Source organism: Notolepis coatsorum, assembly GCF_963971535.1.
Source record: "Notolepis coatsorum genome assembly, chromosome: 18".
Lineage (NCBI taxonomy): Eukaryota > Metazoa > Chordata > Actinopteri > Aulopiformes > Paralepididae > Notolepis > Notolepis coatsorum.
Window position 1 is genome coordinate 80,829,143 of NC_140182.1, and position 25,882 is coordinate 80,855,024.

The 25,882-nt window shown below is 44.5% G+C and overlaps 1 protein-coding gene across 2 annotated transcripts in view; it reads left to right on the forward strand.

Annotated features, from left to right (window-relative positions):
- ces2b (carboxylesterase 2b) overlaps positions 1-20,462 on the forward strand; it is a 111,467-nt gene extending 91,005 nt beyond the window's left edge. For both annotated transcript variants that reach the window (XM_084334750.1, XM_084334751.1), the window contains 5 exons: positions 11,406-11,486; positions 13,333-13,480; positions 15,674-15,823; positions 15,999-16,071; positions 19,357-20,462. In XM_084334750.1, coding sequence (XP_084190876.1) covers positions 11,406-11,486; positions 13,333-13,480; positions 15,674-15,823; positions 15,999-16,071; positions 19,357-19,540 — 636 coding nt within the window. In that variant the 3' untranslated portion in view covers positions 19,541-20,462. The remainder of the gene's footprint in view (positions 1-11,405; positions 11,487-13,332; positions 13,481-15,673; positions 15,824-15,998; positions 16,072-19,356) is intronic.
- The last annotated feature ends 5,420 nt before the right edge of the window (positions 20,463-25,882 follow it).

Genomic DNA, 25,882 nt, shown 5'->3' on the forward strand with positions numbered 1-25,882 from the left:
ATGGGCGTCTCGCAATCTGCACAGTCTGAGGGCGCTCCACATCCCTGGCAAGGAGAATGTGGGCGCGGATATGATGTCACGGGGCGGTCCTCGTCACGACGAGTGGGAACTGCGCCAAGACATAGTCAGGCAGATCTGGGATCGCTTCGGGGAAGCTTCAGTGGATCTGTTTGCGAGCAGACGATCTCACAAGTGCCCCTTGTGGTTCTCGGTCAGCCGGGGAGACAATCCTCCCTTGGGGGTGGATGCCTTCTCAGTGTATCCATGGCCGCCCGGGCTTCTGTACGCCTTTCCCCCCACACACCTGGTAGGTCAGTTGTTGGAGCGGCTACGGTGGGAGCACAGGACCGTGATCCTGGTTGCACCAGACTGGGGCACAGCTGTGTGGTTCCCGGTCCTGATCCAGCTATTGGTAGCCCCGCCGTAGCCTGTTCCTTGGTCGGCGAGGGCCCTCTCTCAAGCGTACGGGTCGCTGTGGCAGCGCTCGGTGCCTTAAGCCAGTGACACGCTCTCTGGCTCCGAGCTGGGATCTTCAATTGGTCCTCGGTCGGTTGTCCAAGGCCCCGTTTGAGCCTCTTGAGCAAGCGACTTTGGAACAGCTGTCGTTCAAGACTGCATTCTTGCTGGCCATCACCTCCGCTAAGCGCGTGAGTGAGCTTTGTGCTCTCTCGTTGCGGCCCGAGTGTCTGTCTATTCGTTTCTATAGCGGTGCCACTCTGCGGCCTAATCCAGCCTAATCCAGTTCTTTCCGCTCCAGGGATATTATGGTTCAGGCGTTTCATCCGCCTCCTCACGCTAGTGAGTTGGAGGCGGGCCTTCACCTGTCATGTCCGGTCCGGGCTTTGGGGATTTACCTCAGCCGTACTCAGGGCCTCAGGGCTACCGATCAGCTCTTTATCTGTTACGGTGGCTCTCGTGCTGGTAAGGCACTGTCGAAACAGCGCCTGTCCCATTGGTTGTGCGAGGGCATTGCCCTTTGCTACACGTTGGCTGGGCTGGCCCCCCCTGGGGGCGTCAGGGCGCACTCCACTCGTGGGGTGGCGGCCTCTGACGCCCTGTTAGGTGGGGCCTCGGTGGAGGACATCTGTGCTGCGGCTTCATGGTCCTCACCGGATCCCTTCGTAAGGTTTTACCTCATGGACATGACTGGGGGTTCTGTCTCCCAGGCGGTTCTGAGGTCTGGAACCTCTCCTGCTTCCCGTCCTTCGGTGGGGTAGCAGGGGTGTGTGGGTGTGGACCACAATTTTTTGTGTCACACGTGGTCCCGCCTGTGCTGTGCGTTTAGGAGGTTCTGGTTCCCTCTTTTTCGCACTTGGGTGGAGTTGACTGCCGCCCCCTCTTCACTAGGAAGGAGGGGTGACGGGACTCCCCTCCCCCCCCTGATGTGGGCTTTCGGGTCCTCAGGGGGTGCATTTGTCGGTCCTCGCGTCTGCTCTGTCCCCATATCTCGATGGCGAAGAGCAGGACGCGATTCGCCAGTACGACTATATAACGATAGGTTATGTATATAACCTAGTTATATGAGTACTGGCTGAGCGTCCTGCTCTTAGCGTGCCCTGAGGTCCCTTGGGAAACTTTTCTATTGGAAACTGTTTTCCGAGGAAGGGCGAGTGGTGACCACGCCTAGTGCTTTATAGTACGTCACTAGGGCGGGGCCTGGCAGGTGCTGGGTGCATTTGTTTTCTTCGTTGATGAAGTACAGTAGGTACTGGAGATGAGGTATATCTCGATGGCGAAGAGCAGGCCGCTCAGCCAGTACTCATATAACTAGGTTATATACATAACCTATCATTTTACTCTGCTTTACTTTGCTGCTTTAGCTTTTTCTGAATATAGTTAATTGTTAATTGTGTCCATCCTTTTAATTTCAAACCTTTATTTCAACACGTAAGACACTGAAGTTACCCTCATTTACAGTGATGACGAGCTTACAAAACAAGACTCAGTTTATCAGCAATATATAGACACAATAAATAAGAATAAACAATAAAAAATCCGCTAAGACATTTACAAGTCGACAAACAGTGGTCGGAGATCATACATTTAAATGCAACTAGAGAAGGAAGAGCCAGTTAGTTGGAGGGCATTCCAGGCAGAGGTGGGACCAAGTCATTGTTTTGTAAGTCTCAAGTCAGTCTCAAGTCTTGGTACTCAAGTCCCGAGTCAAGACAGGCAAGTCCCGAGTCAAGTCCCAAGTCAAGACTGATAAGTCCCAAGTCGAGTCCCAAGTCCTAACCTTTGAGTTTTGAGTCCTAAACAAGTCATAATACGCGCTTCACCAAAATATTTCATTATCAACTTGTTGGCAAAACAATCTAATTTCTATAAATGTAATAATATTCAGAATCAGCGTTAGTCTTACAACTAGATACAATTGGGCAAGAGCTGCTTGAGAAAACCAGTTCAGGAGTATATTGAGAAAAAAAAGAATAAGGATCACCATATCCATTTTAAAGGTAGGTTAACAATAACCAACATATTGTCTTCCCACTTGGACCAATCATTTATTTAACGTCTGCCTGCCCTGTATATACAGTCTAAGGCACATTATCCATAATAGCAGACCTCGGTTCAACTAACTAGTCTACCTTAACACTTTCAGTGCCAGCAGGGGGCGCACGATTTAGTGCTTGAGTGCCACCACCCACTTCAATGATAGCGTTAAAACGCCTAATCTATGTTTTAAATTATGGCTATGTGTCTAATCTGCCTGTCGCTTATCAATGACTTGTTTGCAGTCAACATTGTCAAAACGGATTGTTTTTTTATCGGTTCATTTTCGTTTTATAGCATTTTGAAAAGCCCTCGTTTTCAAGGAAAATATAAATATTCCGTGATAATCGCCCTTTACTGGAATATTCTAGAATACACAAAAACATTGTCATTTTTCGGCCTATTTATTAATAGTTTTCAAATAAACTTTAGATTATCGATAGTATATGTGTACGTATGCACGCTATATAGGCAATCTGAAAAATCGATTATCTTATTTCCTGATCGCTCGCACAGCCACACAGCCACACACACACATAGGGGAAAAGCTTATATCTCCGTGAAAACAGGTCTGATTATCCTAAGACTGGTAAAATAGATTCCTTACCTGAGATCAGATGTTATCCAAAAAGATTATTCCAATTCCTGATCGCCATTCCAAATATCGATCGCTTTTATTGATCCAATGCTACATACTGTTACATGCCTGAGAAGTAAAATGTGGATTCCGGATTTTTCTTTTCTCATCCATTTTCATTGAGTCCATTCCAAAAGGGTGCATTACCATCTGGGAGACGATAGGGGGCAGTTTTTTCACATCTGAGCTCCTACAGGGGCTGCTGTACCAACGGGAGACTCGGTTGATGAAATATGAATTCAGATCGCTAATAAAAAAATTAAACGCTAATAAACGTCGTGGGCATTCAGGCATTGGGCTGATAAAACGAGTTATGACGTCATGGGCACTGAAAGTGTTAACCCTTTATCAATTTTGGGGTATAAAAAATCTGTACTGAAATGACAAGGCATCTCTGCATTTCATATATTAGGTAGTTTATTAGGTATTATTAGGTAGGGCCTAATTCGTGTGCGAGTTCTCTCTCTCTCTTGGATAAAATAACAAACTCAGCAAGGCCAACGGCTTCTCTGTTACAGTGGGTGACAATATTGTCACAAGGAAAGATGAAATTACCTACCTGGGTTCCATCCTGTGACAAAATGGCAACCAATGTAATCAAAAAAGTCAACCAACGAACAAGATTCTTGTACCGGATCTCCTCACTGGTAAACAAGAATACCTTGAAGACTAACAGGAGCACTCATTCAAGGGTACTACGACTATGCTTGTACCTCATGGTACCAAAGCACCTCAAAGGCCCTAAAAACAAGACTACAAACATCACAAAACAAACTGGTCAGACTACTGCTTGACCTTACCCCTGCCCATTTTGACAACCTAGGATAACTTAGAGTAGACAACAGAGTACAGCAACTTGCAATGGGCCTGGTCTACAAGATACACTACTACACCACTAAGATACCCATGTACATGTCGAAATACTTCCCAAAGGTCAGTGAATTCCAGGACCACAACACCAGAGGGAGTTCCACAAATCATGTTCAACCCAGATTCGGCTCAAACAAGGGACTAAACACGTTTCACAATTATGCCACAACAATGTGGAACGCCCTACCTACAGCCGTAAAATAATGTAAATCCCTACCCTCCTTCAAAACCGCTCTCAAATAGCACCTAGGGGTGGCTGCAATTAAAAACTGGACCCTGTAAATATCCAACCCCCCCCCCCCCCCCCCACCCAACCCCCTCCAATGTACAGTTTCTTCCCCTTCGAATGTAGCATATATTTCAGTTTCTTATGATCTATGTCTCTTATACAGTACTGTATACTTGTATGTCATAAATGTCTTGATAAAACAGTACTGTATAGCTGCATGTCATGTATGTCATAAGTGTCATGATGAATTGAAAATGGGGGACCCTGATGTAAACAAGACGAAAGTCTTTCTCTGGTCTGCATCCCCTTAACAATTGTTTGTATTGAGCCGTACTGTATTGTACCCATTCTGCAAGCTGTTAATACAGCAGCATTACTGTTAGGCTACTGCTGGCCATTCATCAAGCTTGACATTGCTGATTGTTTATTTATTTTATAAGATAAGACTATGACTACCAACTGCCTAGCCAGCCGTGTATCAATCTTGGATGTAATGAATGATAACGTTACCACTGTAGTGGGTGCTATGGACATAATTCACCATTGTATTGTTTTGATGTATTGATGGGGCACTGTCACTTTAAGGAGGTTGGTTGGGGTTGGGCTTAGAGAAGACGCGCTGGTGGAATGTCATTGATAAAATGTTTGTTTACTACGGGCTGTCGGGGACTAGCACGGCATAGATCTGACAGCTGTCACTTGTGCTAAAAATATAATAAATGACACACGGCTGTTATAAGTTTTGAAGACGCTTCCGTGGCAACATGTCTACGAACGCAGTTTCGCTGAAATTACCTGAGTTCTGCGAGTCGTCAGCCTCGGCATGGTTTGCGCAAACGGAGGCACAGTTCGAGCTGCGTGAGATTACCTCGGACACAAGATATTATTATGTGGTGTCAGCCCTGGGAAGTTCGACAGCCAGCAGAGTGGTGAGCCTCCTCAAGAACCCTTCGGCTCGAGATAAATATCACACGATCAAGTCTCATCTATTAAAGACATTCAAACTTTCCGATACCGAGCGGGCCAGCCAGTTGTTTTCTTTGCAAGGGCTCTGTGATAGCAAGCCATCGGAGCTCATGGATAGGATGCTGGATTTATTGGGAGAGCACAGGCCTGATTTCCTTTTCATGCAACTTTTCCTGTGTCAGCTGCCTTCTCCGGTTCGGGCCGCTCTGGCCAACACCACTATAGACGATTGCCGCGCTCTGGCCGAGGAGGCTGATACGTTTTTTTTGGCTGGTCAACAGCACTGTGCAGCGGCAGTTTTCCCAACCCAAGCTTTTGTTTCACCGCCGCAGCGACAGCCCCTCGCCAGCAGCGTGACGCGGAGCTGTGTTTTTATCATGCACGGTTTGGACCTAAAGCCAAGCAGTGCCGCCCGCCATGCAGCTTCAGTGGGCCGGGAAATGCCCGGGCCGGCGCTCGTTAGTGGCCATGAGCGTCGGTCGGGCTGGCAGGCTACTGTTTGTCCAGGACACCATCTCCGGGCGGCGTTTCATGTGCGACACGGGCGCGCAGAGGAGCGTCTTGCCGGCTTCTAGAGTGGACATCCTATCCGGCGGACACGGACCCCCCATGGAGGCCGCCAACGGCACCCCCATCCGCACATACGGCACCAGGTATGTCGAAATGTGTTTTAGTGGCCAGCGGTTTGGCTGGGACTTTATCACAGCTAATGTAGCCGTCCCTCTTCTAGGCGCTGATTTTTTGTGTGATTATGGACTGTTAGTGGATGTAAAAAATTGCCACTTAATTGATGCCATTACGTTCTGCTCTTACGCTGGTGCGCTTGGGGGTGCAGACTCCATCAGACTCTCTAGCATGCTCTCCGCCGCAGATGAGTTTCAACACCTTCTCGCCGAGTTCCCGGGCCTCACGCGGCCCACGTCCTCATCATCTACAGCCAAGCATGGAGTGGAGCATCATATCGCCACGACCGGCCCTCCGGTCTATGCCCGGGCTCGGCGCCTCGACCCGGTCAAGCTCAGCATTGCCAAGGCAGAGTTCGAGAACATGGAACACCTCGGCATTGTCCGTCGTTCCGACAGCCCATGGGCCTCCCCCCTCCACATTGTCCCCAAGCCGGGAGGGGGGTGGCGCCCGTGTGGGGATTACCGCCGGCTCAACGATGCTACGACGCCGGACCGGTACCCAGTCCCGCACATTCAGGACTTTTCTGCCCGCCTTTCAGGGACATTAATGTTTTCCAAGGTGGACCTTGTGCGTGGGTATCATCAGGTGCCCGTCCAACCGCTGGACGTCCCCAAAACAGCAGTCATAACTCCATTTGGACTATTTGAGTTTCTGCGCATGCCATTCGTCCCTCAAAAACGCTGCACAGACATTCCAGCGCCTTATGGACTCTGTGCTACGAGACTTGGATTTTATTTTTGTATACTTGGATGATATCCTCATAGCCAGCGCCTCTAAGGCTGAGCACATGTCCCACCTCCGGATGCTTTTTGAGCGGCTAAATGAGCATGGACTGATAATCAACCCGGCCAAATGCCAGTTTGGGCGGTCGACCATTGACTTCCTGGGGCACAGAGTCACTAAAGAGGGAGCGGTCCCTCTTCCCATGAAGGTGGAAGCTGTGATGAATTTTCCCCGGCCGCCCACGGTTAGGTCACTGCAGGAGTTTCTCGGAATGATCAACTTTTATCACCGCTTTATTCCCCAGGCGGCTCGGATTATGCTGCCTTTGTACGAGGCCCTTAGGGGTAAAGTGCCAAAACATGCTGTTGACTGGTCTGCAGAGAGAGACAAAGCTTTTCTGGATGCCAAGGCGGCCCTAGCCAACGCCACCATGCTGGCACATCCTTCCTTTAAGGCCCCGATCTCCATCACCACCGACGCCTCAGATTTTGCCGTGGGCGCAGTGTTTGAACAGTGGGTAGGCGGGGCTTGGCAGCCTCTCGCTTTTTTCAGCCGCCAGTTAAGCCCCAGCGAGCGGAGGTATAGCACCTTCGATCGGGAGCTCCTCGGCCTCTACCTTGCCATCCGCCATTTTCGTTTCCTGCTGGAGGCCCGTCAGTTCACGGCCTTCGTGGATCACAAGCCGCTGACGTTCGCCATGGCCAAGGTGTCTGAGCCATGGTCCGCCTGTCAACAGCGACAGCTCTCATATGTCTCGGAGTTCACTACTGACATTCAACATGTGGCAGGTAAAGCAAACCTTGTTGCAGACTGCCTCTCCCGGGCTGTAGCGGGCGCCATCCACTTGGGGCTGGATTACACCGGTATGGCGGCAGACCAGGCTACCGACCCTGAAGTGCGAGATTAGAGGATGTGGTTTTTGACAGCGCTGGCACCACACTCCTGTGTGATGTCTCTATGGGACAGCCCCGCCCTATCGTTCCCACAGGATGGAGGCGGCGTGTTTATGACGCTGTTCACGGCCTCTCCCACCCGGGAAAGAAACCTACACAGAGACTAGTGTCTGCCAAGTTTGTCTGGCCTGGGCTTAGGAAAGATGTGAGAGACTGGGCTGACTCCTGTTTGGAGTGCCAGTGCGCTAAAGTGTACCGGCACACCAAGGCCCCCCTGCAGCACTTCCCTGTACCTGAAAGGAGGTTCGACCATGTGAACGTTGACCTAGTGGGCCCCCTGCCCCCCTCACACGGCTTCAGTTACCTCTTTACTATGGTAGACAGGACTACCCGTTGGTCCGCCGAGGTGGCCAGGGCCTTTATTGGAACCTGGGTCGCCCGGTTTGGCACTCCAGCCGACCTCTCTTCAGACCAGGGCCCACAGTTCACGTCCGAGCTCTGGAACACGGTCGCCAAGAGCCTGGGCGTGAAGCTACACCGGACTACGTCATACCACCCGCAGGCCAATGGGTTATGCGAGCGCTTTCACCGCTCAATGAAAGCAGCACTTCGGGCCAGCCTTACTGACTGGGTCGACCGGCTCCCGTGGGTCATGCTTGGTCTCAGGACGGCCCCCAAGGAAGACCTTCAGACCTCCTCGGCCGAGCTGGTTTACGGTCAGCCTCTGCGGGTGCCAGGGGATTTCATCCCTAACATTACTGCCCCCTGGTCTGCAGCCCAGCAGCGGACAGCGCTTCTGGAGAAGGCTAGGGTATTCACACCGGTCCTCACCTCACAGCACGGCCTCCCCCGGTCGCACGTCCCTACAAGTCTGCAGTCAGCGGAATATGTTTTCATCCGTCACGATGCCCATCGGGACCCCTTGAAACCTCCATACGACGGTCCGTTCCGTGTCCAGGAGGCTGGAGACAAGTACTTTGTCGTGGACATGGGCGGGAAGCTGGAACACATTTCCATAGACCGCCTTAAACCGGCTCATGTGGACTTGGGCAAACCTGTTGGACTGGCCCAGCCCCCACGGCGGGGACGACCCCCTACCTTGCCCCGTCTTCTGAGTAAGGCCCACGAGACCCCCTCGCCACCTATCCTGTGCCCGAGTGGCCGTAGGGCCCTTGAGGTTTTCCCTACAGAGGCGCCGGCCGCTACAGGGGTCAGGCAGAGCCGTTATGGCAGAGTTCTCCGCCCTCCTGTTCATTGACTTCTTTTGTTATGATGAATTCTGGGGGGATGTATGTAGTGGGTGCTATGGACATAATTCACCATTGTATTGTTTTGATGTATTGATGGGGCACTGTCACTTTAAGGAGGTTGGTTGGGGTTGGTTTGTTTACTACGGGCTGTTGGGGACTAGCACGGCATAGATCTGACAGCTGTCACTTGTGTTAAAAATATAATAAATGACACACGGCTTGGTGTTGTCACAAGATAGAAATTGTGCGTTTCTCCTTTCCGACTATTTCTACACCACACTGATTGCTCATTAATTTAACTACTGTAGCTAGCAAACCAAGTTACATACCGTTATTTATGCAGCTTCAAATGTCAACGAAGTTGGAAGTTGTTGCGTCTCCATCTGTGATTTTCTGCAATTCGTTTTTTGTTGACCACCACGTAGTTTTTATAAGCAAACGAAGCAATATTTGGTATCATTTTCCACTGGATCTGTTGTTCTTAACGTTCGTAACATTACTTCTTCTCTGGCGCAAATTGATTGGATGCTGTCGGATTGTTTCAAACAAAGTGGGCAGTAGATAGGATCTTTGAGCCATGACACAAATTACATTTAACTAAAACTTTCTTTTCTTTGTGCTCAACAAAAGAGAAATTGTGAGAATATCCATCTGTAAAAACGCGACTAGTGGGGGCCGCCATGACACTCTAGACTATAGTAAACAAAACACGCCCCCAGCACAGCGTGATTGGTCCCCGCAGCCCGCAGGTGAGGTGACCAATAACGCTGCAGTTATACCCTACTCGAGGTGACACACAGACAGGAGTCAGGAGGACTGCGCTGCATCACTACCGCTCGCTACCAATCTACATAAAAATAACGCTGTACGAACCATTCAGTATTTAATATAACATAATTTCTTATCTTTGGTCATGCGGGAAGGTATCAAGTCTTCTCAAGTCAAAAGGCTCAAGTGAAGTCACGAGTCATTGGTGTTAAAGTCAAAGTCGAGTTGCAAGTCATTTTTGATTTGGTCAAGTCGAGTCTAAAGTCATCAAATTCGTGACTCGAGTCTGACTCGAGTCCAAGTCATGTGACTCGAGTCCACACCTCTGATTCCAGGTGTTGGAAGCATCGAAGGAAAAAGCAGTTTTTCTAGTTCAGAGCAAACTGGAGGAACCCTAAGAACCAGCCAGTCATTTGAACGTGTAGAATAGGTTCCAAGATTCCATTCCAACAGTGATCTGATTCGATATACGAATAAATAAATTATGATGATGATGTAAGGGGGAATTTGACCAATAAGGGCTTTAAAAATAAACAAATACCAATGATAGTTATACCTTTCAACCAGAGAAGGCCATCCAACCTCTTCATAATGGATTTCAGGCCATTTGTTAAGCAGTCGTTTCTCATCCAATATTTAAAGTGAGACATTAACTTCATGCATGAAAACTAAACATGAAATCAAAGTAGGCTCAGAGGTAGATCTCACAATACTTCATCTTTGATAACCGCAGTGTTAATTTTGTCAACGAAAATAATGACTAAATATGGTCGTCAACAAAGCTTTTTCCCCCGACGACAACGAGACTTGACGTCACGTTAATGTAGATCATGTGACACTAACGTGACTAAATTATTTATGCATTATAGTTGACTACATCTGAGGACACAAAAATTTACTTTACAAAAACCATGACGAATTCTCTCTTAATTTATGTTGACTAAAACAAGATGAGACAAAATAATTATAACTTTTAGAATAATTCATGTTATTATTTCAGCATTTCCCATTTCCGTTTCTGGACCCTACTAGTATAAGTTGTTAATGAATCCCTTTAGTGCTTGAAGTGCACTAAAACATCGTAATGACTTTTTATTTTTCATATAATGTTGGGTACATGCTCAGTAGAGTTAGAACGCTCCCAGTCTTAGGGGCTGTGATATTTTGTTACCACACTTTATGCCCATAGAAGTGCGGTGGCAGGTTCGCTAAGCTAATGTTGTTAGCCGAATGCTCTAATGTAGGCCGCCATTTTAAGTTTTAAGTTTAAAGTGACGTCAGCGATCTACGGTTGTACTCGACGGACAAAATGGAATGTGTGTGTGACGTGTGTGAAATTTGTACAGTAGGTCCCAGTGAGAATTGCAATCAGTGTGTACTGTGTATTTACACTATCCTAATGTTGCTTTGTTGGTAAAAAAAAAGAAAAAGCTATTAAATCAGAATATGTTCCATTCCATGTCTGACTATTTCTGTATCTATTGACCATTTCAAGGAATGTTTGGTTACTATTGGGCTTCTAGCCTTCTACTGAACTTATTGTGAATCAGCTGATAGGGGTTTGGCTAGAATATACTTAATAAATAGAATTGCATTATTTACAATATAAAAATATAAAATGCCTTTTTTTCATTAGCGAAAACTAGACAAAAATCATCAGTTTTCTGCAACTAAATCTAGACAAAAACAAAAAAGACTAAACGAAAAATAAATGAAGGTGACTAAATATGATGAAAATAAAAAAGGAGCATTTGACACATGACTAAGACTAAAACTAAAATTTAAATAGCTGCCAAAATTAACACTGGATAACCGTAAATAAAATATGGGTCCACTGATGAATAGAGAATGGTCCAACTATTATCTGTTCCTGTGTTTCCTTCTCATAGATAATAGCTCCGGCAGGTTGGGTGGATGGAATGGACCGGGAACAAGTCACACCCATTTTGACCATGTTCACATACCCTGACGTAAGCAGACATCATGATTCTTTAGACAATATCTGGTGATATTTCTGTATTGCATGTCATTTATAGCATGATAAAAATGACAAAATATTGCAAGAATGGAGTCTTGTCTTTATCTTGAATGGCTACATTGTAGGGGTGTAACGGTGCACATATCCGTACTGAACCGTTTCATTTCATTATTCAATATCTAGTTTTACCCTGGGGGATGATTTACAATAAAGTGTTAAAAACTGAGAAATAGGCGCAGCTGGGTGGCGCAGCGGAGATTGCGCTCGTCACCAATGCAAGAGACTCCGGTCTCGAATCCCGGTGTCAGCATTGCCTCCGGCTTGGGCCAGTCGTCATACTATCTCAATTGGCAGAGGTAGCGGGTGGAAGTCGATGGGTGGGGATTGGACGTTGTGGACAGCGACTCCTGTAGGGCTGACCTTCGATTTTTATTTTGGAATTCGAAGCTTCGGGGCCGAGATTAGATTTTAATCCGAAGCTTAAAAAAAAAAAAAAAAAAAAATATATATATATATATATATATTATTTTTTTATTTTTATGTTGTGGGACTTGTACAGCACTTTGTTCAACTTTGACAGTGCTGTAAAGTTTAAACCTTTTTAAATCTTAGACAAACAAAACACTTTGCTTTCATGAAATATTGTAAGCCGTCATTTGAGGCTTTATAAAAGCAGCACAATGAACACAAATCTGTCAGTGCCGAGTCCGACCTCATCTTAAATAATTAACAGCATTGCTTGTTGTAATTAACAAAGAGAGGCAGAGTTGATTTTGCACAAAAAAATGTCTATATATATATATTCATATTATAATTTTTTTTTTTAATAATCAAATTTTATTTTCATATTCGAATCCCATGCCCATCGAACGAAGCTTCGAAGCTTCGAAGTATTTAAGACAGCCCTAGACGCCTGCACAGCAGAGACAGGAAGTAGCGGGGGTAGTGTGAGCCTCCCATGCGTTACTCCTCGCCACTGAGAGTCCGCGCTGTCTGGTGAAAAGATGCGACAGGCTGCCTCCTCGTGTACCGGAGGGGACACGTGATGCAAGGCTTCTATCCTCCCTACGACCAACCAGTGGGAGGCATAGTCGAGCAACGTTCAAGAGAATTGGAAAATACGAAATTGGGATGGGAGAAAAATAAGGAGAAAAAGTGGACAAAAAAAAAACCTGAGACATAGGATACTTACATTCTTGATGCTAGAACTCCCAAAATAGCGTTAGCATGAAAAAAAGAAGGTAGGCCAGCAATACAACATTTGAAGTACTTCCAAATGGGGCTTTTAGATTGCTCAGAGTGCAAATCACTGTCTTTGCGACTATCTGCCATGCGTTGTTGTTGTTGTTGTTGTTACTACTGGCACGTTCTTCAGCTCAATGAACGTGATGTTGTGTGTCTCCTATCCGCCATGCAGCGCATTCAGGCCCACGCGAGAAGACGGCAAGTCGTTTGAATATAGAATACTTGTTGACAGCCCTAGTTAAAAAGAACTGCACACTACGTCCCCCCCGAGTGGAACATGGAAAGCCACGCTCTGCAAACTTTGCACTGTCTGTACCAAAATTAACCGTGAATCCGACCGTGACTTCTAACCCGAGGTACGTACTGAACCGTGGTTGTTGTGTACCGTTACACCCCTACTGCATTGCCATCGTTCCTCCCAGTACACAGAACCTGTGGGTTTGAGGCTGGGAACAGGCTCACTAGAGTTCCCAGTCTCAGCCCAACAGGCAGGCAAAAGTGGTTATTTCTACTTAGTGAATTTTAGTAGTAGTGATTTGACGATTACAGATTGATATGTTGTCTCAAACCATATTGAATGTCCTATGATCTAGCCTAAAGACCAATGGATAACTCAGCTAGTGGCTGATGAATACATGGGAACATCTGGTGATCGTGTGAAGATTAGAGATGGATTTACTGAGGCAATCGGAGATTTTATGTTTGTCTTTCCTTGCCAGAAGACTGCAAACTTCCATAGAGGTAAGTTCCACAGTGTTGTGGAAATTATATTTTCTGTGAAATGAAAGAATTCAAGTAAGAAAATAACAAATATGTAATTTCAGTTGTAAAAAATAAGTCCAGACATCTCAATTTCAACATTGTTATTTATTTAGAACATTTTGTTATTTATTGCTGTAACACACCACACAAAATGTATCGCATGATCATGATAGTGTTTTTAAATGTTTAAATATCAACATTATCCTGTAAATATATATATATATATATATATATATAAAAAAAAAAAAAATCCAGACAGCCAAGATGCATCTTTATGCGGACGATACAGTCCTGTATACAAGTGCTCCCTCCCTTACTCAGGTGATCGAGAACCTCCAGGCAGCGTTAAATTTTTTTCAAACCTCCCTTTTTGATCTTAAACTAGTTTTAAATGCAAAGAAAACAAAATCCATGATGTTCACAAGGGCTCGCTCACAGCCAGTGAATCATGTTCATATTGTTACGCTAAAAGGAGCAACCATAGAAAAATTTTCATCCTACAAGTATCTTGGGCTATGGCTGGATGAAAAGATATCTTTTAAAGCGCATATTGGAAACCTCACAAAGAAACTTAAACTAAAACTTGTTTTTTTCTTTCGCAACAAACAATGCTTTTCTTTTGAGGCCAGAAAGAACCTTGTTCAAGCCACATTCCTGTCTGTAATTGACTATGGTGACATAATATATATGCATGCTGCCTCTTCAATGCTAAAAAATCTAGACAGTGTGTATCATGCTTCTCTGCGCTTCATCACTAGTGCCAAAGGGCTTACTCACCATTGTGTGCTTTACCAAATGGTAGGATGGACCTCTCTGTACGTACGGAGGAAATCCCACATGTTTGTTTTTATATATAAGGCCATCCTAGGGAAGCTTCCCCCATATCTTTCCAACCTAATTAGCTTTTCCTCTAGCAGCTACCATACCAGGTCCACAAGATGGCTACTTTTAAAAAACCAGAGAATAAACACTGAACTAGGAAGAACAGCTTTTTCAAGCTTCGCACATTGGGCATGGAATGGGCTACAGGACCATATCCACTTAGATACCCTGGTCTCTCTCTGCGAATTTAAATCTGTATTACATAACTTCTTACAAGAAGAATGCCGCTGCTTTCTGTAGTCGGGTCCCAACTGCAAAACTACTGTATTACCCTGTATTTTACTGTCGTACACTTTTACTATTATGTAGACTATTCTGTTTTGTGTTTTTGTGTTTACATGTGATGTATTGTATATTGTATACATGCACTTTTATTATGTTCTTGTGTGATGTACCGCACATTTGATTGCTGTCTGATATATTGCAAATGTTATTGCTGTCATCTTGGCCAGGTCTCCCTTGCAAAAGAGATCTTGTATCTCAATGGGACTTCCTGGTTAAATAAAGGTTAAAAAAAAAAGAAAACTCCTCTGACCTCGTCTGGTCTTTCCAAATACCCAAGAGACGGGACAGTAATATCTCATTTATATTTGTGGAAAAGGCTCCCTCTTGTCTAGTATATTACACTCTTATACTAAACATGTAAAGGTACCGAAATTTGGTAGCGTGAATCGGTACTCCGTAGTACCGGTGTAATTCGGTTGGTACCCTAGTAACGTCTCTTTGAGCCACCTCTGACAGCAGAGAGGGGGAAGGGGATTAAAATTACGTTCTTGGCTGCACCCATCCAAGCATTAAAACCAGTTGTTCCTCATACCTGGCGTCCAGGCCAGCCTCAGAGCATCCGAAGAGAGCAGGTTCAGTTTTGGCTCTGAATCGGCTCGATTTATCGATTATCTTGTTTTAATTAATTGTGAAATCCAGGAGATGTTAAACAGCTCCCTGGTTACCACAAAGTAGTGTCCTTAGCAACCAATATCAGCCGTGCTTTATGGGAATTATCAGCTGGAACATCGTATTTGACAATTTAAATAGTTGGGCCAAGACTACCATGTCATGCATAATGAAAAGCACACACACACACACACACACACACACACACACACACACACACACACACACACACACACACACACACACACACACACACACACACACACACATACACACACACACACACACACACACACACACGCACACACACACACACACACACACACAAAATGGAGGAGTCCAAAATGATGGCATGATGAGGACAGCACCAATAACTGACCGTCATCCACCCAACAGATGCTGGAGTACCCGTGTACCTTTATGAGTTCCAGGAGACTCCTAGCATGTTTAAGGAGAAGAGACCGAGCTTTGTTGGATCTGACCACGGAGATGAGCTCATTTTTGTTTTCGGAGGCTGCTTTGGAGAAGGCCACACAATACTTGTTGGTAAAATGTACTCTTAATTACTTCATTCATGTCTGAATGAATGTCTGAATGAATAAATATGTGACCATATGAATGATGTCTTCATACTATGCACAAATTTATATATTTTGTTTATAAATGAACTGTATTCTGTTATACAGTCTGAAATGACTAACTACAATATTACCTTTTATAGGTCATTGCACAGAGGAGGACAAACAGCTCAGCAGGACTATGATGGCATACTGGGGCAACTTTGCTCATACAAGGTAAGACTTGTACAAGGTAAGACGTGTACAAGATAAGACTTGTACAATGTAAGGCCATGTCCAGACGAAACCGATTTTGGTTGTATCAGTCAAAGTATTTTATCGTATGCACCTTTCATCCACACGGAACTGCGTTCTGGGATCCTGAATACGCTATTTTCTGAGACTGGCTCCCAGAGTGGGCAAATCTGAAGACGCCCCCCTTGCGTCGCCGTCTTTACAAGCCTATACGCGTCTTTTCCTGAACCGATGACGCGATAGCCCACCTCTCCCTTAATCCGCATGCAAACCCAGCCAACAAAAAAGAAACATGATACATATATGGCTTGTATGTCCAGATATGTCCTGGCTAGAAGTTTTTATTAAACACCGGGTGGCTACTGTGATGAAATACATGATACTAGCTAGAGATTAGCGTCACATAGCAAGCCTTTTTCTGAAAACCCAAATAAGCTAGCTAAGTAGCCAAGCACATAGACTGTTCCATAGCATACGCCTTCAGTTGACAAATCCTCTCTTACCTTGTTGATTAAAAAGCCTAATTTAGTAAATAGTATTCCCATGGCTGGTGTTGAGATTTTACGATGCCAGCTTGTGAGAATTCGTTGTAGCCAGCCAGCTAGTGTTGATGCTATTCAATGCTATCAACATTAGCACTAACATACCCAACTAACATTAATGCCATTCAAATGTATTAACATAGCTACAACACACAGTAACGTTAATACAATTACATGCATCATTCATTGTTTACAATGCACGGATGGAGCTAGTCGAAAGGACTGGACTGTAGAGTTTCCTGTTCCTTCGCTCGCCATGTTCAATGTAGAGGGTTCTGTTCCTTCGCCATCCATGTTCATATCATATGTATTTATCCACACAAAGAACGCCTGATCCGTTTTGTTTCATTTATGTGAATAGTTTATTTACAAGTGAACCAAACTTCTCCTCCATTGCAAACACCACAACGCTCCCAGCTGTGACACACCATTTCACCCCTGTGCGCACTGACAGCAGACAGCTGACAGCTAAGTATACGTTCTCGGCTTCCCGCCACTGTGTCATACAATCACGTCTTTACGTACTGCAAGTACAAGAACAAACACAGACTTACAATAGAGTTGCACCACATTTCAATACAACACATGCATATGAACGTATAGGCTACTCACTTTAACACAAAACATAACCATAACATATGATCCCATTTTCAACATATGAGAACATATATCTCAACATGGACACAGAGACAAGTTAAACATCAATCAATTAATTTAATACAACAGGTAGTTCGAGCTGCCTCCGACCGCACCACAGGGCTATTATATTATATATGGCTTTGACACGCTCTCGCTCTCCTGCCGATTAAAATCAGCAGCTCTTCCTCCTCCTAATCGATTGCCTGTAGGCTGTAGCTGCATTTTGCGCCGTGGTGTGTCTCTCCTATCCTTTGGAAACTAGCGTCAGCTCAAAAGCACAGAACCGGACGACACAAGTTACTCCGCTAGCGAAAACAACGATAACTTCCGGTCGGGGGGTTTCAAAATAAAAGAGCGACGTCTAAAACAGGAAAGACACTTATTTTGTACATTTGTGGCATGCACTTATTTCTTGAGACGATTTCGTTTTTACGTTTTTTTTTAATGAAAACGAAATGAAAACAAAAAGGATCAAAATCGTTTTCGTCTGGACATGGCCTAAGACCCGTACAAGATAAGACTTGTACAAGATAAGACTAGTACAAGATTGTGTTCGTTTTAAGGCCTTGTACACTTTGGTCAACTTGTTTTGACATGCTTTATAAATAAATAATAATAATAAATCAAATTTCTATAGCGCCTTTCAGGAAACCCAAGGTCGCTTCACAATCAAGAGGGCTAGGGAAAGGGGGCAATAGGGGAAAAAGGGGGGGGATGAGGGCAGGTAAGGGATAATGAACCTAATCTAATCTAAACTAACTAATGGAGAAAAGCCTTGGTGAAAAGGTGTGTTTTGAGAGCAGTTTTGAAGGTGTCCAGGGTTGGGGCGTTGCGGATTTCAGGGGGAGAGAGAGTTCCAGAGGGTAGGGGATGCCACGCTGAAGGCTCTGTCACCGAAAGTTCGCAACCTGGTGCGAGGGATGGAGAGGAGACCCAGATCAGAGGATCGTAGGTTCCGGGATGGAGTGTGCTGGTGGAGGAGATCAGACAGGTATCGGGGGGCGAGGGCATGGAGGGACTTGTAGGTGAGGAGCAGGAGTTTGAAGGATATCCGGAACTTGACTGGGAGCCAGTGGAGGTGGATGAGGGTGGGGGTGATGTGCTGCCAGGGCTTGGTGTGAGTGAGAACCCTGGCAGCTGAGTTCTGTACATACTGGAGCCTGTCCAGGGCTTTGCTGGGTACCCCGAACAGGACTCCATTGCAGTAGTCCAACCTGGAGGTGATACATGAGTGGATCAGGGTCTCAGCCACAGAATCTGAGAGTGAGGGTCAGAGACGGGAGATGTTTTTGAGGTGGTAGAAGGCAGACTTGGTAATGGATTTGATGTGGGAGTGAAATTAAAGTGTGTAGTCGAGGGGGACGCCCAGGTTACGGACTTCGAGAGACGGGGAGATGGAACAGCCGTCAACGTGGAGGAGGAGATCTCCAACCTTCCAGAGCAGTGCCTTGGGGGCCGCAACCATGAGCTTGGTCTTTTTGCTGTTTAGTTTAAGTAGTTTGGTTGACATCCAGGTTTTTATGGTGTGGAGGCAGTTGACTTAAGACTGTGTGGGGAGCTGGGAGGATGGTGAGCTGCTGAGATAGAGCTGAGTATCATCAGCGTAGCAGTGGAAGTTGAGTCCGTAGTGACGTATGATCTGACCGAGGGGGAGCATGTAAATGGTGAAAAGTAGGGGACCCAGCACGGAGCCGTAGTTGACTGGGGCCGGGGGGGAGGATGAGCCGCTGACACTGACAAACTGAGACCTATTTGCGAGATATGAGTGAAACCAAGACAGAGCTGTACCGGTGATGCCAAGGTTGTCGGAGAGGCATTTGAGGAGGACTGAGTGAGATATTGTATCAAACGCCGCAGAGAGGTCGAGAAGGATGAGGAGGCTGATGTGTCCGGAGTCTGCAGCAAGGAGGAGGTCATTTGTGATCTTGACTTGAGTCCTGTGTGTGTGTGTGTGTGTGTGTGTGTGTGTGTGTGTGTGTGTGTGTGTGTGTGTGTGTGTGTGTGTGTGTGTGTGTGTGTGTGTGTGTGTGTGTGTGTGTGGTGTGTGGTGTGTGGTGTGTGGTGTGTGTTGTGTGTGTGTGTGTAGGTCTCCTAACGGAGCCGGCCTGGTAGAGTGGCCTCAGTACGGAGCAGAAGGAGACTACCTGTCTATAGGGATGGAACAGGTACCTGGTCAGCACCTGAAGAAGGAGCGCTACACCTTCATGATGGAGACCCTCCCAGAAAAGATCCGCCTGCATCGAGCGAACGTGGAGCACAGTGAACTGTAGGGTGGAGCACAGTGACCACTAGCACTATTTACAGTTAACTGCACTTGAACTGTATGTCCATCGGGAGGTACGATGTGGGCTCAACATGAACAATGTTTTATGAAATGTATCATGCTGAATTCACACATGCGCGCGTGCACACACTGGACAAATGGTATGATGATGCCTAAAACAAAACTGATAGCCATAGAATACAGACCACTCAACTTTTTTGCAGTTGTAAAAGTTGGATTGTGATATATCACAAGAAAGTACTCAACCTCTACTGTCTTTAACTATGAATGAACACAACACTCTTAATAATCTTTTTAGTAATTATAGTAATTATATAATAATAATACGTTTGAAAACATTGTTCCTCTGTAAACCTAAAATGGAGTTATATGATTCTTTGTTGGATGCAGAGTACATGTCTTGCACTGATTGTATTTTATATGCCAGTATCTGACCCAACATTGACGGAAACGTTGTTTTGTAGGTATTCTTAATGGTATTTTAGAGTTTATTTCCTGGAAAAACATAAAAAACATTGTTGAGTCATCCTGCACTAATTTTGTGTCCAATGAAATGCTTTCTAGATTAACATTTACAGCACATTGACACTAACTTTTCCACTGCATGGTACCTACTCGACTCTACTCGCTATTGGTACCTGGTACTTTGTTCGTTTTCCACTGCAGGTAGTACCCCCCGTCAGTGTAGCTGGTCGTCATAGGGCGCCGTGACATCACCTTCAACACGACACACACACATCGAAGCTAGCTATGAAACCAGTGCCTTATTAGCTAATGTACGCTAGCCGCAATGCTAATGGTTACAATGGGAAATCCCAGTCACATTAGCACATAAGCTAACACAATTAGACTAAATACTTTGTTCTTGGTGGTAAATTGTGTTTGTTTTGTTTCATCAATAAATGAGGCAGAATACACTGGTAATGTATGTTTTTTTGTTTATTACACTTTGTTCTTGCTGCAAACGAATAATAAGTATTTGCAAGGCTATTTAAAGATGGCGGGTTTGTGTTTTTGTGCATGACGCCCCCCTGTATAGCGCAATGATGACGTGATGATGATTCTCTCTTCTGACCAATCAGTGCTTGAGGTCACTTTTTGGTACCCGTTCTACCTGCTTGGAACCTCGACAAAGCGGTTACTAAAAAAAGTACCCGGTACCAGGTACCATCCGCACATTTCGGCAATGGAAAACCGAAAAGGCAGAGTAGTCGAGTAGAGTAGGTACCACAGTGGCGGCTCGCCACCGGGGGCGCTAGGGCGCCGACCCACCTGTTAAATGAGAGAAGAAGAAAAAAAATAGTTTTTTGTTTTATAGCCCTATAAATAATATAAACATGTTTAAAATGAATAATATTTACTCATTTTAAGTATGTTTGTGTTTCCAATGCACAATATAACTTAATTTTACAAAGATTAATAATAGTTTTCCTGAACAGGAAGTGACGATTCTGTCTGATATAGACCTTTTCATTACGTAGCCGCAGGCATTTCTCCTCGCCGTATTTCTCTCTGGGCTAGGCGCAATTGCGCCTGGAGTGCGCGTGCCCGCCGTGCACTGGTTCATCGCTGTATCCGTCGCAGCCACGCGCTTTGCGTTGAATATGATGTATTATGATGGAACTCGGGCGCTGGTTTGAAACGACCTAGCAAGCAGCCGAGCGTCTAAAAGCTCTCTGATTGGCCGACGCGGTACTTTCCGTAACCGCAGTTTGCAACATGAGTTTATGCTGTTGTTGTGTTGTGTGATGCAGATATTTGTCTTGGAGCGTGATGGCAAGTTCTTTCAACGGTTAGGCTTAGGCACTCTTTCAAAGTTGGTTAAGGTTAGAGTTTGTCTTAGAGCAGGGCGATAGAACACCAGGTAGTTTGCAGGCTGTTCGAGGCGGACATGGACAAAGGAGGGACATGCATGGACAATGGATGGACATCAACACAGGCTGGATGGACAATGCCATGGAGTGGATATACTTTATCAACAAGCCAACAACAAGGTAGATTAGCGATCTTAACTCTAGTTTAATACATGCAGTGTTGGGAAAGTTCACTTTCTACATGAACTAGTTCAGTTCACAGTTCACAATTTTTAAAATGAACTAGTTCAGTTCATAGTTCATAATTCAAAATTTTGAACTAAAGTTCGTGGTTTCAAAAATGAACTAATTTAGTTCTTTTTTGATATATATTTTTTTATATAGATTTTTCACATACAGTTACTTACATTACAAAAACACACATTGGGACAATGGAGGGGGGGGTCCTCCAGTTCATCTCTATGCCATCCACACCATAAGCAAGCAAAAACAAAACAAAAAGAAGCAAGCAAAAAGGAAAAGCAAACCATCTCTATACCACATTTGTAAAAATGGAGGCTTATCCTTAATCCAGTTTATCAGAATGCATTTCCGGGCTGAAATAGTTTGAATTATAAAGGGTGTCACCCCTCCTACCCAACCCCCTCCAATGTACAGTTTCAAATGTATATAGGCCTACTCTCTTTTCTGGACTCTTTTTGTATCACAAACAGTACTGTATTTGCAAATCTGGTATGTCATAAATGTATAGATGTAGCAGTACTGTCTATCTGTATGTCATGTATGTCCTGATTAATTGAAAATGGGGGACCCTGATACAGTACAGCTCAATACATACAATTGTTAAGGGGATGCAGACCAGAGAAAGACTTTCGTCTTGTTTACATCAGGGTCCCCCATTTTCAATTCATGACTGAGCTGTATACTGTACCCATTCTGCAATATGTTAATAAAGTGTTCAATCAATCAATCAATCACTTGGCCCCAGAACCTGGATAAACACTTAGATTCCCAAAAGTAGTGATAGACTGTAGCCTGTAGGTACCCAGGTCTGTTTGACATTTCGAACATAAAGGAGATATTGAACGGCCCATTTTGTTAGTTCTTTTTTCAATACGTTGCTGCAAACTATTATTTGTAAAAAAATATTGAACCACACAGACAGCAATCAGAATACTGGCATTTCCATAACGCTTTGCACCGCGCATTCAGTCCACACTGCAGCTTTCATCTCTACAGTATATTTTCAAAAACATGAGGAACAACTTTGCTTGAATTGTCTTTATTATGAAAACTAAAACAGGACGTTTGCATATTCTCAATGTTGCTGTCGACGTCGCGTCGATGTGGGGACTTGCTTCTTCAAACCGGGTGGACAAAGTTTACAGACAAACGTTAGATTGTTTCCGTCTGAGTCAGTACTGACTTTAACGTTAAACTATTTTAAATCCCCAAGCGCCGACATCTAGAGGTAGAGTTCTCTGAGCGAGTGCTGCTCTCGACCTGCTGCTGCGCAGCTCTGGGCTTCTGCGCGCAGATTCCGCTGATGTTGAACTTGTGATGAGTCTGATGACGTAGCAGGGGGTGTACAGGCGCGTTGCCAGATCGGTTGGTTTTCCACATAATTTTAAAGCCTGTTTACGGTGTGTTTTAACAGGGGTTTCGGCTGAAATACATATGAAATCTGGCACATCTTTGAACGCCGTTATAACAGAGTGCTGAGAATGAACGCACTTTTGAACTCCGTTACACAGCGCTGAGAATGAACGCGTTCTCAATTACGTTCATTTAGCGGATAATCAGTACGTTCAGTTCATGTTCGCCCAAAATACGAACGCGTTCATGAACGATCGTTCATTGAACGCGTTCAGGTACATCACTGAATACATGATACGTTGTCTACTGATGCCGCATAATATCAACAGCTGATTCGTTGTAACGTTACAGCTTTCAGCTAACGTTAGCTACTGCTAGCTGTTAGCTCCGTTAGCTTAGCTGGCCACTTTTATAATTACTGCATGGAAACGGAGTAACGTTAACGTTTAAACGTTATGTCGAGGTCATACAATACTACAGTCGACATAAGGTTAATGTTACCCCGTTTCCATGAAGTGTTTAAATAGCAGCAATCTTGTTGAAAATGTAACGTTACTAAAATGCTCTCTCTCTCTCTCTCTCTCTCTCTCTCTCTCTCTCTCTCTCTCTCTCTCTTTCTTTTGGATTGAAAATACGTGGATTATGGCTTGTTCAATATCGTCTATGTTTGAATGAATGAATGAATGAAAACTTTATTAACAGATTGCAGAATGGGTACAATACAGTACGGCTCAATACACACAATTGTTAAGGGGATGCAGACCAGAGAAAGACGTTTGTCTTGTTTACATCAGGGTCCCAGATTTTCGATTCATATCGATAGTTTAATAGCTAGCCTTGGCTCGTTTAACAATATGCAAAATATGTGTACAGCCCTGTACTCATACTGAAGTTATTCTTGGTATATAATACGTATATACTAGGTCTGATTGTGTAACGAAACGATTCCACGTCGCGCTGTGTGTGAGAGAGAGAAGGAGAGAGAGGGAGAGATCTGCGTGTGTTTGGAGACAGAGCGAGTTTTGTTTCTAACTTTTCTATTTATATATTGTGTTTCAAGTTGTGAATTAGACTATACTTTATTTGACTGGTTGTGTGTTGTTGTAGTAACAGCTGAGCGACTCGTTCATAAGAGCCGATTCATTGCCGTGAGCGTGAGTCGAATCGCTCACGTCTTGCCATGAGTCGGTTGCGTGGTACTGTACATGTTTGCAAAATGTTTTGGTATAGCGCCCCTAGTGGAGAGAGAACCAGCAGCCGCTACTGAGGTACCATGCAGTGGAAAAGCGCCATAAGTTAGCACTCTGCCTCTTCAACTAAATTGAACAAATGTTCAATGTTAGCTTGCTAGCTAACGTGGGAACATGTCTATGTTCCCCGGGTTCTATGTTCCCCGCTCGGGATAAAAAGGGTCCTACAGTATGTTCCCCGGGTTCTATGTTCCCCGCTCCCGCTATACCCGCTCCCGAAAACTGAGTTGTGTGAGGGCCGACCATGTTAGCTGTGCTTCATTCTCTGTCATTATCGTTACAGGCCCGGTACAAAAAATACATTCATAACAAACTGTAGTCTAACCTACAATCGTTGTCATAAATGTGGAAAGCTGAGAGAGCCGAGAGAGAGAGGATATTGCGAGTGCCGTGTTCTTGTTCTTAATTAATGTGTTCTTAATTATATCTTCTATTTCATCATCCAAACAGCCAAATATGCCTATTTATTGAATATTTGTACATACTACTACTGGCGTTATAGGCATTAGACTTTGAGCAGTCATCGAATTACAGTAGATAAAACAGTTTATTGCCTTAAAATGGAACACAATATAAATAAGGACAATTAGAACATCTAAGTAGTAGCCTAACAAATAACAATAATTTAGTATTAATTAACAATTAAATAGTCTAACAATTAAATAAGATGCACAGTCGTGTGTGTGTGTATGTGTACTGTCTGTGTAAAAGCTTATTTTGGATGGATTATTGACAGATATCTCTACTGTATTTCTTTGATTTCGTTTTGAGAAAAATACAGAATAATGTAGCCTATATACAGTATATAAATACAGAATTATATATAAGCCTATATATATATGTGTCTCATTGAAGAAATATGTTGCATGTTTGTATAGGCTATAGGCCTTTATACAACGGCATGCAAATTTCTCGATTCTGATTGGCTGAAACAGTCAACTTACACGTGCGTATTTGTCACGCTTTACTATCACTCCGCCATGCGAGTTTTTAGAAGTGAAGCAAGATGGCGGACAAACCGGACAGTAAACATTACGAAAGGATATGGATCAATAGGGTCATAAAGACTAAATGAAAAACGATTCTGTCACGGCGAATGTGTTAGTTGCTTAAACAATGTTGGATGATGTAATTGATGGGTCATGAGTCATTGTGGAACAAAAGAAAAATTGTGCAAATTGATTGATTGATTAATTGCAAAAAATTATTTAACAATTTTTTTTACCTACTTTCTATGGAAGCAGCTGGGAGGTGCGCTGTTTTAAGTGAGCGTGGACTATTGAATTGATTGATTGATTGCTAATTTTATTACTGTCCGCCTTGTTTCCAACTGGTTAAGTTTAGGCCCTCTTTCGAAGTTGGTTAACCCTTTTCCCGCCAATAACGTCGTACGACGTGATTCTGATCATAATTTCATATTTTCACCATGGTATTCATATTCCACTCACGGAGCCTTGTCAGATGCTGATGGACTCAGCACAACTCTGCAACGCTTCAATACTGCCACCTGGTGGCTGATCGGCGAGTTGCCAAACCGGAAATGCCCGTTGCAGCTTGGTCCGTCCCCTAATTCCGTCCGGCCACTCGTTTTAGCGTCCCGGGACTCAATACACACACCGTGGATATGGAACTTTGCCATATCTCAATAATCGACATGATTTGGGCGTG